General features: G+C 44.7%; 1 protein-coding gene across 3 annotated transcripts in view; it reads right to left on the bottom strand.

Annotated features, from left to right (window-relative positions):
• Window positions 1-1,588: 1,588 nt before the first annotated feature.
• The window catches only part of DNAH9 (dynein axonemal heavy chain 9), a 313,471-nt gene continuing 302,973 nt past the window's right edge, over window positions 1,589-12,086 (bottom strand). For 2 of the 3 annotated variants that reach the window (XM_045083401.1, XM_004760150.2), the window contains 2 exons: window positions 8,583-8,972; window positions 1,589-2,058 (listed from right to left, as the gene is read on the bottom strand). In XM_045083401.1, coding sequence (XP_044939336.1) covers window positions 1,831-2,058; window positions 8,583-8,972 — 618 coding nt within the window. In that variant the 3' untranslated portion in view covers window positions 1,589-1,830. Of the gene's footprint in view, window positions 2,059-8,582; window positions 8,973-12,086 lie in introns of those variants that run through there. The other variant, XM_045083402.1, reaches the window with a different exon arrangement.

Genomic DNA, 12,086 nt, shown 5'->3' with positions numbered 1-12,086 from the left:
TATTTATTTATTTATTTATTTATTTATTTATTTTAAAGCAGGCTCCATGCCCAGCGTGGAGCACAGCGCGGGGCTTGAACTCGGGACCCTGAGATCAAGACCTGAGCTGAGATCAAGTGGGACGGTGAATCGACTGAGCCACCCAGGCACCCCTAAATGATCTTCATGATCTCCTGTTGTCAGTAGGTATCAGGAAGAAGTCAGTAGTGTTGATCTACTTTCAGTTCTGTCTGGAGGGGGGACACGTTTGCCTAATCTGTGCGCTTTGTCCTTTCTTCAGAATCACATGCCTCACAGTGTCTTGCTCCGCCTTCCTTCTGTCTTGGTCCTCCTCTCCCCTGCTCTTGTTTTACTGTTGCGGAGGATGGGGAAGGCTGAGGCTCGTGAGGAATTAGCATTTGATTTTGTATTTGGTACAGCAGAGATTTATAGAGTGCTGGGATTTTATTTACTTAATATTTATTTGACAGGGCGCAAGCAGGGCGTAGTGGCAGAGGGGGAGGGAGAAGCAGGCTTCCCACTGAACAAGGAGCTGGATGCAGGGCTTGATCCCAGGACCCTGGGATCATAACTGGAGCTGAAGGCAGACCCTTAATCGACTGAGCCATCTGGGCACCCCAGGATTTTATGTTTCAGATCAGTTCTGCAGATGTGTTCCCTGAACCAGCAGCATTGGAAGTTTGTTAGACTTACTGAATCATAAATTCTGAAGGGTGGCCCCCAGCAGTCTTTGTTTTAACCAGCCCTCCAAGGAGACTTTGGTGTCTGCTTAAGTTTTAGGGCCAATGTTCTAAGTCATAATTCATTAAAGATAGGCAGAATTAAGGATTCTAGAAGGAATACTGTGCCCTCTTGGACTCTTCTGGGTACCCAGGCCTCCCTATAAGAGCTCTTTAGAACTGTGGAACTCTTTGGGCTTCCAGTGAAAATTTGTTCCATAGAGAAAAATCTAGAAAACTGTTAGGTTAAAAAGCTTGAGGTGAAGGGTTTCTCCGTGGGTCCCTCTTAAATGATCTGCAGGATGATAGAGATACAAGGAAGCAACCTACCTCATTCACAGTTGTATTCTCAGCCAACTGTAGGTGTTTAACCAATTGAAGTCATGTGTGGATTAATGAAGGATAGATAGCATAGGTGTGCGTCCCTTATCCTCTAGAGCAATGATCTGCAAAATATGGCCGACCATCTGTTTTTGCAAATAAAGTTTTATTGGAACCCGGCCACACCCACTTATGTATGTACTGTGGCCACTTTGGGGCCACGGTGGCAGCGTTGAGTCACTGCAACAGAGACAAAGGCCTGGCAAAGCCTAAACTCTTTACTGTCTGGCCCTTGACAGAAAAAGCTGGGCGATCCCTGATCCAAAGTACTCTTAAACCGTAAAGTGTGTACGTATCACCCAGGGAGCTTGTCAAAATGCAGACTTGGGGGTGAGCTGGTGTGTCTAGTCCCCAGAGTAGCTGGGAGCTAGAGCGCTGAGTACGTGTCAGGTACCAACATCAGGGCTCAAGTGTTTGTGGTTCGTTTCTCTCGGTCTCTTCAGGCTCATGTATGACTCTGTCGCTCTCACAGCTGGGACCAGACACACTTGAAGAATCAATCACTTTATTAGGAAAAGTGCAATGTTAAGAAATGCTTCTCCCCTAGTTCCTGGGTCTGTATTCCTCAAGCTCTGCCTTACTTTAGGCACTTCTCTCCAGGCTCCCTACAAGAATTCTACAGAATTGTGAGTATGTGTGATTCTTTATCTGTGTGTCTCCGTCTTCCCTCCCCCACGTGTCCTGGGCAGCCTGCAGCCCAGCCTTGTTTTCTTAGTGGTTCTGCAGGCAGCTAAGTCTGGAGAAGCAAAGCAACTCCAGCCAGAACCCACTTAGAAGGGTTCTCCTTAGTCTTCAGGTTGAAAGTCCACACGTAGGTGGGTCCCCGCTGGCAAGTCTTGTACACAGGACAAGGATAGACGCTACGGCGGTCCTGCTTATCTGCAGGAATGGCCTTGATGAACATCACAGGCATGGGGGGTGTCAGATCCTTCAGCTTTGCCTCTGTAATGATCCCAGCCTGAGGACAAGAACAGGAAAAGGGCCAGTTTAGATCAGAGCCAGAGCCTGGCAAGCCAGCCTTCTGCCTTTCAGGTTTGCTCAACAACCCGCATTGGAATCATCTGAGATGCGGAAAACCTACTTGTGCTGTTTTCCAGTCTAAATCACTTTTTGAAGGAGAGTTCTAGAAGTTGTTATGTGTCTCATACAAATTAATCCCTTTGAAACTCGAGTCTCTTTATATTTTTTCATCCTTTTGTTTCATAAGCGTATCAAATGCGACTGTTTGCCAGATGTTGTCATGCTAGGTGCTAGGGATTTAAAGACGAGGAAGACACAGTTCCTGCCAGCAGATGCTTTAGGTTTTAAGAGTTTGGTTATGTCCTGTTCAGTCTCCTGTGAGACCTCAAGGTCATTTTGACTTTGAGCAGAGGTGTGTTCTATCTTTACTCATGTGACAGAGAGGACCTGACTAGTCTGGAGCTTTCCAGTTGGGGACTGTGTGGTTTTCTGAGATATCCCATTAGACTGATCTGGGACAGTTTATTATTTTTTAAATTAATGAATTAATTTATTTATTACTAGTCCTGTGAAATGTTTTCAGGAACAAAAGGGTTCCTTCATCAAATAAACTTGGGAAATGGTGTTTATCGTACCCTGGGCTTGAAGCTTTATAGTGCACTCTAGCACAATGAAGACAAGAAATCCTAGCAATAAAGAAAAGAGATGAACGTTATTTAACCTGGGCTTCCCCAAACTTATTTGACCACAGGACTCTTTTCTTTGCAACCTATTTATTTCCCATGACACTAGTGTTTTATGGAACGTACTTTGGGAAATGTTGATCCAAAGTGATTCACAGATTCCTTGCTTTTTTGTGCTGGTGATTCAGCCCCTTCTACTATGGATAGAGCTTGGCTCATTTCCCATAAAGTTTATTTAAAGGGGAGAATGTGCCTTTTCGGTGCTATGAGAAACTGGTGTAAGGCACGAAGAGTAACAGAACTAAGGTAAATGGTGGGGGCCCATTTAACCTGAACAACTTTATGGCAGGGAGTGGGAACAGGGTAGAACCTTTCTTTTTTCCCCACATATCATAAACACCAGCCCTTTTAGAATGCAATGAATCAGTGTTTTTTAATGTACAGTCTTCGCATTGTAATTCCAGAACATTTTCATCACTCCCGAAAGAAACTCTAACCATTAGCACTCACCATTAGTAGTGGGGTATTGATGTCTCCAGTTACTGTGGTTGAATTCTCTATTTGGGTGACATATTTGTTTCCATCTCTTTACTTTCAGTTTATTGTGTTTTTGAATCTAAAGTGTGTTGCTTGTAGACAGAGTATCAGAAAAATACATTCTGCCATGCTCTTCTTTTCAACTGTAGTGTTTAATCTATTTACATTTAATGTAATCACTGATAAGGTGAGGTTTACCTCTGCCACTTAACTATGTGCTTTCTATGTCTTCTGTCTTTTTTGTTCCTCAGTTTCTCCTTTGCTGCCTTCTTTTCTGTTCAGTAGATATATTTTACTGTACCATTTTGATTCCCTTGTTATTTCATTCATTGTTTTAAAATATTTTCTTAGTGGTTTCCCTATGGATTTCAATTAACATCAATGTATAAAAAATCTACTTCAGGCTAATACCAACTTAATTTCAGGAGTATACAAAACCTTTATTCTTTTACAAGTTCCATTCCTTACCCTTCCTGTGCTTAAGACCTTCTGTTGTTTTCATTATACAAAATTACATTTTTTATGCTTATTAGCACAGATTTATAGTTATTGCTTCTTGCAGTTGTCTTTTAAATCAGTTAAGAAAGAAATAAAAGTTACCAAAAAATTTGTTTATACTTTCCTTTATGTTTACATATGTAATTACCTTTACTGATATTCTGTTTCTTCATGTGGACTACAAGACTTACTGTTTTGTAACTCATTTCATCCTGAAGGACTCCCTTAAGTATTTCTTATAGGTCTGGCCTGGAAGTGGTAAATTCTCTCTCTCTTTGTCTTTCGGTGAACTCATGACCCTGAGCTGAGATCAAGAGTCAGATGCTTAACAGATTGAGCCAGCCAGGTGCCCCTCTTTCTCTCTTTGTAACCTGGGATTGCCTTAATTTTGCCTTCATTTTTGAAAGATAGTTTTGCTGGATATAGAATTGTTGGCTGACAGTATTTTTCTTTGACCAGTTTGACTTTTCATTCTACTGGCTTTTGGCCTTCCTGGTTTCTTACAAGAAATCAGCTCTTTATTCCATTGAGGACCCCTGTATGTGATGAATTGCTTTTCTCTGGCTGCTTTCAAGATTCTCTCTTTATCTTATAACATGTCAAGGTATGGATTTTCTTTCCTTTTCCTTTTCCTTATTCCTTTCCTTTTTCTTTTCCTTTCATTTTCCCTTTCTTTTTTTCTTTTTCCTTTCCTTTTCCCTTTCCTCTCCTTCTCCCTTGCCTTTCCTTCTTTCTAAGGAGGCTCCATGCCCAGAGTAGAGCCCGATGTGGGGCTTGAACATACGACCCTGAGATCAAGACCAGAGCTGATACCAAGAATTGGAAGCTTAACTGACTGAGCCACCCCGGAGCCTCAAGGTATGATTTCTAGGTTTATCCTATTTGGATTTTGTTGAGATTCTTGGATGTGTGGATTGATGTTTTTATCAAATCTGGAAAGTGGTCATTATTTCTTCAAATATTCTTTCTGGCTCTTTCTCTCCTCTCCTCTCCTTTTGGGACTCTCACTATGTGGATGTTTGTATGTTTGATGGCATCCCTTAGTTTTCTAAACTGTTCATTTGTCTTCATTCTTTTTATCTTTCTACTTCTCAGATTGGATAATCTTAATTGATGTATTTCCAAGTTTGGTGATCCTTGCCTACTCAAATCTTCAACTGTTGCATTCCTCTATTGAATTTTCATTTAAGGTATTATACTTTTCAACTCCAGAGTTACTACTTGGTTTTTTAAAATGTAATCTCTATCCTTATTAGTATTCTTTCTTCAGTGAGACACTGTTCACATACTTTCCTTTGGTTCTCTAAACATATTTAAAATGACTGATTAAAAGTCTTTGCCTAGTATATCCCACTTAACTCCCTCAGGGACCATTTCTGGTGACCGCTTTCCCCCCTTTTTGTTTCTTTGCATGTCTCATAACTTTTCTTTGAAAACTTGAACATTTTAAAAACTATAATGTGGCAGCTCTTGCGACCAGCTCTCCCTCTGTAGGATTTGTTGTTGTTAATGGTTTAGTGACTTTTCTGAAATAATTCTGTAAAGCCTGTGTCACATATGATTACTGAAGTGGCCTGCTCAGTTGGCTTAGTGGTTAGCAAGTAATGGGCCAGAGATTTTGGTAAGTCTCAGGGTTTTTGCTCAGGGGCTCTGTGTATGCGTTGGGCATGTCTTCATTGCTCATCTGCTCAGCAGGGCAGTTTAAAACTCTGCCTTAGCCTTCACTTCCTGCTTTCACAGAGCCTCAAGGTCAGCCAGAGGTGAGCTTCTAGCCTTCTCCAGTCTTTCTTGAGCATGTGCACAGCACTGCACATGACATGGCCTTCTGGGTTTCCAGGGACATCTTGGAGGTCATCTCATTCTCCAGTTTCTCCTTTTAAGCCTTTTGGTTAGCCTGTTATTTGCACTGTTATCTACCACCTCAGGCAAGCTTTGAGGTTGCCTGTTTTCAGTACATGCCCTTGAGGGGAAAGGCTGTTGCTCTGGGTGAGCTCCAGCTCAGGTCAAGTAGAGGCAGACTTGTAAATGGGGTCTTCCAGGAATCCAGTACATGGGGAAAATAATGCCTGTTTTCTGGGAATGGGGCTTTGAAAGTACTCCAGCTCCATTTTGCCGCCTCCTGTGGCTGGAAGGCTGCAGTTTTCACTGTGACTGGGCATGTTGCTTTCCAAGGCCTCCACGGAGTTGGTGGGGAAGGGATGGAAGAGAGCAAGTTAAAAGGCTGCAAAGCTTGCTCCTCTTACTGAGTCGGACATTTTTCTTCCATAAACACTCTTTAGGGGAGCCTGGGTAGCTTAGTGAATTAAGTGTCTGCCTTTGGCTTGGGTCATCATCTCAGGGCCCTGGGATTGAGCCCTTTGTTGGGCTCCCTGCTCAGCAGAGAGTCTGCTTCTCCCTCTCCCTCTGACCCTCCTCCCTGCTTCTGCTCTTTAAAAAGAACAAAAAACAGGGGCGCCTGGGTGGCTCAGTGGGTTAAGCCCCTGCCTTCGGCTCAGGTCATGATCTCAGGGTCCTGGGATCGAGTCCCGCATCGGGCTCTCTGCTCAGCAGAGAGCCTGCTTCCCTCTCTCTCTCTCTCTGCCTGCCTCTTCATCTACTTGTGATTTCTCTCTGTCAAATAAATAAATAAAATCTTAAAAAAAAAAAAAAAAAGAACAAAAAACAAAAAACCCCACTCTTTAAATTGCTAAAAGCCTTTGGTTGATTTTTAAAACAATTTTTTTAAAGATTTTCTTTCCTTTTTTTAAAGATTTAATTTATTTATTTGATGGAGATCACAAGTAGGCAGAGAGGCACGCAGAGAGAGAGGGGGAAGCAGGTTCCCTGCTGAGCAGAGAGCCCGATGTGGGCCTCTATCCCAGGACCCCGAGATCATAACCTGAAGGTCAAAGGCAGAGGCTTAACCCACTGAGCCACCCAGGTGCCCAAGATTTTATTTCTTTATTGTCAGAGAGAGAGAGAGAGAGAGGGCGCGCACAAGCAGGAGGAGTGGCAGGCAGAGGGAAAGGGAGAAGCACACTCCCTGCTGAGAGAGAGTCTGATGAGGGAAACCATCCCAGGACCCTGGGATCATGACCTGAGCCAAAGGCAGACGTTTAACCCACTGAGACACCCAGGCTCCCCCTTTGGTTGATTTCTAGAGTTCTGTGAAAAAGTTGGTTCTGACAATTTTGGTCCCGTGTTCCGATTTTATGGAGGAGAGGATTTTTGGATATTCTTACTCTTAATTTTGCTGACATCTTTCTGGGGGCAGAAACTTGAGAACCAGAGTTCTTGGTGGGTGGGTATTACTTCTTGGGAAGTTATTATGAAGAAACAAGGTAATACGATATTAGAGGTAGATTATTGGAATCTGTGTCCTTTCCCCCTCTCCCACAGTGCCAGTGCTCTTCTGAGCTTCCTTCCTAATTGTTCAGTTTGGTGTTTTTTGGTATTCTAATTCTGGCCACCCTAGGCCACACTGTACCTACAATCCATGTGTGATCCCCACGGACGGGATCTTGGACAAATGTTCAGGTGGAGGGGAGAAGTCGACTTCCTTCTCAAGGTTGTATAAGCACTTCCCCACTTTGTTGTCCTCTCTGTTAACAGGCCCTCAGTCGGTTTCATAGGCCTGCCGTAACAAGTTACTATAAATTTGATGGCTTAAAACAGAAATGTCTTCTCTCACAGTGCTAAAGGCCAGAGTCTTAAATCAAGGTGTAGGTAGGATCTGTTCCTTCTGGAGACTCTGAGGCAGAAACTGTCTCCTGTCTCTCTCCTAGCTTCTGGTGGCTGTTGGCAGTCCCTGGCCAGCAGTCTCTGCCTCTGTCCTCACAGGACATTGGCTTCTGTGCCTCCAGCATGGCCTTCTTCTAAGGATTCCAGTCCTTGGATTTAGGGCCTGCTCTCCTCATCGTAACCACTTATCTCCACAAAGACCGTGTTTCTGGATAGGGGTGCATTCTGAGATTCTGGCTGAATTTTGGTAGACACTGCTTAGCCCAGTGCAACTGTGTGTCTGTTTATGTGGCCGTCTGCATTACTGTAGGTCCTAACAGTTTTTCCCCATTAACTTGGGGCTGACTGCTGGGAACAGTGAAGTGTCACTTACCAAGCAGGGTGTCTGACTCAGCACTCCTTCGTGGTCATGGGTATAACAGATGTAAAGTGTCCTCCATCCTTGCTCAGGTCATTTATCCGAGCCAATCTTAGGGTTACTCGTTTTTATTAGGCTTCAGTGAGGAATCCTTTCAGAACGTCCTGCAAGGTCATATCTACTGGGCTTCCTTTGCAGATGGGAGCAGTGTAAAAGGCAGAAGGGACGCCTGCCCTCCTAGAGCTCATAAATGAGGAGAGTGGCTGTGGTTGAGGGGTGAGGACGGGCCTCAGCCACTAGCGGGGACAGCTGACTCCAACACTTTGGGAGCACTCTCTAAGTGCCAGCCCTCTTCCAAATGTCTTCCATTGTAACCATATTCATCTTGGCAGCAACTCTATTTTTCCATTTAACACTTGAGGAAACCGCTTCGGAGAGCGGGAACCATGTCCCAGGATCACAGTGGCAGTAGATGGTGGTGGTGGGGTTCAGACCCAGGCGCTTGGGTCCAGGGCCCTTGCTTTTTGTCACTGTACTCTATGCACTCTGCGGAGTCTGTGCTCCTCGTGCCACCCCTGGCTCTGTGAGAGTGGCTGGCTAGCCTCAAGGGCAGGGTAGCTAGGCCAGAAGATCCCAGGACATCCCTTTTCAGGGTCATACTCTGTGGAGGCAGTATGTAAGTTCATCAGCCCACACAGGATGCCCTGAGGCTCCCCCAAGGTTTACCTGTGCATCCCAGCGAGCGCCTTCCATGAAGAGGCCATGAATGTAGGCCCCTTCCCGAGGGGGGCTCCTGAAGTCCTCCCTGTTCTTCTTTGTCACGTCACACTGCAGGGCCATCTGGTCCAGTGGCCACTCGTTCTTGCGGGCTGTGGACTGCATGATGGCAGTCAGGAAGGACTGGGGGTTGAAGAAGCCAGTCAGCCACACCGTGGACGGCATTGCCAGGTCTCCTACCCAGGCCTCCAGCTCTTTGATTCGGTTAAGGAGGTCCAAGAACCAGGCTCCCAGGCCTGCCGTGGAAGGGTAGGCTCGCCTGGCCCAGGGCTCTGGCACTGTGTCCAGGTACAGGGCATTCTGTAGGGTCTCCATATCCCCGGTCATAGTGAGCTCCCCCTGTAGACAAAGAGCAAGAGGGCAGAGAGTGAGGGGCAGCAAGTCCCTGGAAACAACCCACCTTAGGGACCACTGGCTTATGGCACACAGCCAGCCAGACAGGAGATGGGACACAGGGACTGTCCCTGTCTAATACCTGATTGGCAGACTTTAAAACTCTCCCTGCTCCATGATGTCAGAGTCTACACCCATCGACCGGCAGTAGTTAATGTCCACTGCAGACCTCAGACCCCCTATTTATTCCCTGCTCCTTCCATCTACCAAGCTCAGGTTTCCTCCACCCTTTGCAGCGGCCCTGCAGGCTTCTGTGTGCAGCTCCAAAGCACCCAAGGCCCAAGCCTGGAAGGTCTGTGTTGCCCCAAGTCAAGGGTTTCCTCTGGAAGCAACGTATTAGATTGACAGCCCACTTGGAAGGAGCCCTCTTCCAACGACGACGTAAAATTCGTAAAGGTTCCACTGAAAACCATTGTTACATTCGATTTTGTAACTTTGGTTATGATAAGGGTCTCTAGCAATTTCTTGAAGAATACCCACCTCTAGCACAGCAGTTTCTGTGCAGGGGTTCGAGGACACGACGTGGCTTGTGTTAGGGAGTGAATGTGTCCCTCCCTGCCCACCCAGATTTCTGTGTTGAAACCCTAATCCCTCAGTGTGATCATGGCATTAGGAGGTGATGGGCTCGTGAGGTGGGTCCCTCGTGCACGGGATTGGCACTCTTGTTATAAAACAGCCCCTCGAGAGCCCCCTTGCCCTTTCTGTTTTGTGAGGACGGGGTAGGAAAGTGACCCGACTGTGAACCAGGAGGTGGGCCCCCCCCCAGACGCCAGATCTACCGCTACCTCTGGGACCGTGAGAAGTACATTTCCATTGCTGATGAGCCAGCCAGCTCGTGTTCAGTTAGAGCAGCCCATGTGCACTGAGGCCGCTTGGCTGGCCCCAAGTGCAGACTGCTGAAATGTCAGGTCTCTGTGGGGCCTAGAGTTGCCCTGCCTGTGGATGGGACACTGGACCATGCAGTTCTAGGCCCAGCTCTTTCCTGACTCTTGGAAGTGCTTAAAAACAAAACAAAACAAACCAAAACCAAAACAAAACAAAAAACTTAAGCACACCTTCCTTAAAGAGGAACTTGTTTTAGTTCCCAAGTGATAGCTAACCCTCTGACCCCCGATTTATAGGAAATAGGTGACTAACTTTGTCATGAACCTCATAAAGCATAGCTAGTGTGTATATAGAAAATACCGTGGAATCAAGTGGCTGGGCTATTTTCAGATCTAAATACCTTAATATTTTAAAGAAAAGGCAAACATCCCCATCAGAGCAGTGCGAGGTCAGCCAGACCAAGAGTACAGCCTGAGTCACAGACGTTTAACAACTAGCTGTGCCACCCAGCAACCCCACTAATTCTTTATTATGTGGAGTTTATAAAACCTAGCTATTAATAAGGTTTCCCTAAAAATAGTTGATTTAATAAAATAACATTAAATATCAAAATTAAATTTAGTGCAAAGGGAAAAAAATGAATGAGTTCAAACCCTCTCTTTTATGAGACCCTATCCACGGAACCTTTTCTTACCCCATTACACTATCTAGGACCTTCTTTACGATGATGAATGAGTCATAAGGGCGGACATCCTTGCTTATTTCCAAACTCAGAGGGAAAAAATTGTCTTTCACCATTAATTGTGGTTTTTCTTAGGTGTCCTTTATTTACTTGAGTAAAGGCCCTTTTCTTGTTTTTCTGACATTTAAAATCAAGTGTTGATGTTCAATTTTATAAAATCCTTTTTTTCATCTATGAAAATGATCACATGGTTTTCTTATGCAGTGCATTCATACAGTGAACTCCAGTGACTGATTTTTGAATGTTAAAGCCAACCTTGCAGTTCTGGGATGAACCCCGTGTGACCATGATGTACTAACCTTTTCTTGTATGATTTCATTTACCAACATCTTGCTAAGGATTTTTGTATTTGGATTTATGAGGAATATTTGTCCTTCATTTTCTTTTCTCATAGTATCTTTGGTTTTGGTGTCAGGTCAGTTCTGGCCTCATAACATTTATTGGGAAGCATTTCCATTGCTTTCTATTTAAATTAAACTATTTGAGGGGCACCAGGACGGCTCAGTTGGTTAAGCGTCCGGCTCTTGATTTCGGCTCAGGTTGTGATCTCAGGGTCCTGGGATCAAGCCCCACATCAGGCTCTGTACACCATGGCAAGTCTGCTTGGGATTTTCTCCCTGCCTCTGCCTACCCCCCACCACGCTAAGATAAATAAATAAAACTTTAGAAAAAAATTAAGCTATTTGAGGTAATTGTAGACACATGTGCAGTTGTAAGAAATAATACGGATAGGTCTTGCCTACTCTTTGCCCAGGTGTCCACAATGCTAACATTTTGCAAAACTGTAATACAGTATTACAAACAGAATGCTGACATGAATACAGTGAAAATACAAACATTTCCGTCACCATAGTGTCCCTCACGTTGCTCCCGTCTAGGCACACTGACTTTCCTCCTGGCCTCACCCTTTCCATAACCCTAGTAATGACTGATCAGTTCTCCACTTCTATAAATGTGTCTTTTCAGCAGTATTATATAAATGGAATAATTTATCAAAACTTTTACCTTCTGGGCTTGGCTTTTCACTAAGCAAAGTTATTTGGATATTCACCCAGGCTTTTCACTGTACCAAATTGTTGATTCCTTTTCATTGCTAAGTAGTATTCCACAGTATGTGTGGTAGGCAGAGTAAAGACCCTTCCAAATATGTTCACGTCTCAATCCCTATAACCCGTGAAGATGTGACCTCATGTGGCAGAGGGGATTCTGCAGATGTGATTAAGATAGGAGTTTAAAGTGGGGGTGGGAGCTTATCCTGGATTATTGGGGTTGGAAGCAGGCAGGAGAGTCAGAATCAGAGATAGATTGGAAGATGCTATGCTGCTGGCTTTAAAGATGGAGAAAGAAGCCACTGGCCAAGGATGGGAGAAGCTGGGAAAGGCAAGTGAGCCTTTCCTAACTTCTTCCCTCGAACCTGGAGAATAAATACAGCTCTGCCCAAATCTTGATTTTAGCTAATGGCACCCATTTCAGATTTCTGACCTCTAAAACTG

The sequence above is a fragment of the Mustela putorius genome, unplaced genomic scaffold (genome assembly GCF_011764305.1).
Source record: "Mustela putorius furo isolate JIRA1106 unplaced genomic scaffold, ASM1176430v1.1 tig00000695_pilon_pilon_pilon, whole genome shotgun sequence".
Lineage (NCBI taxonomy): Eukaryota > Metazoa > Chordata > Mammalia > Carnivora > Mustelidae > Mustela > Mustela putorius.
The sequence above is the reverse complement of the archived record's forward strand: the minus strand, read 5'-3'. Positions and strand labels throughout refer to the sequence as shown.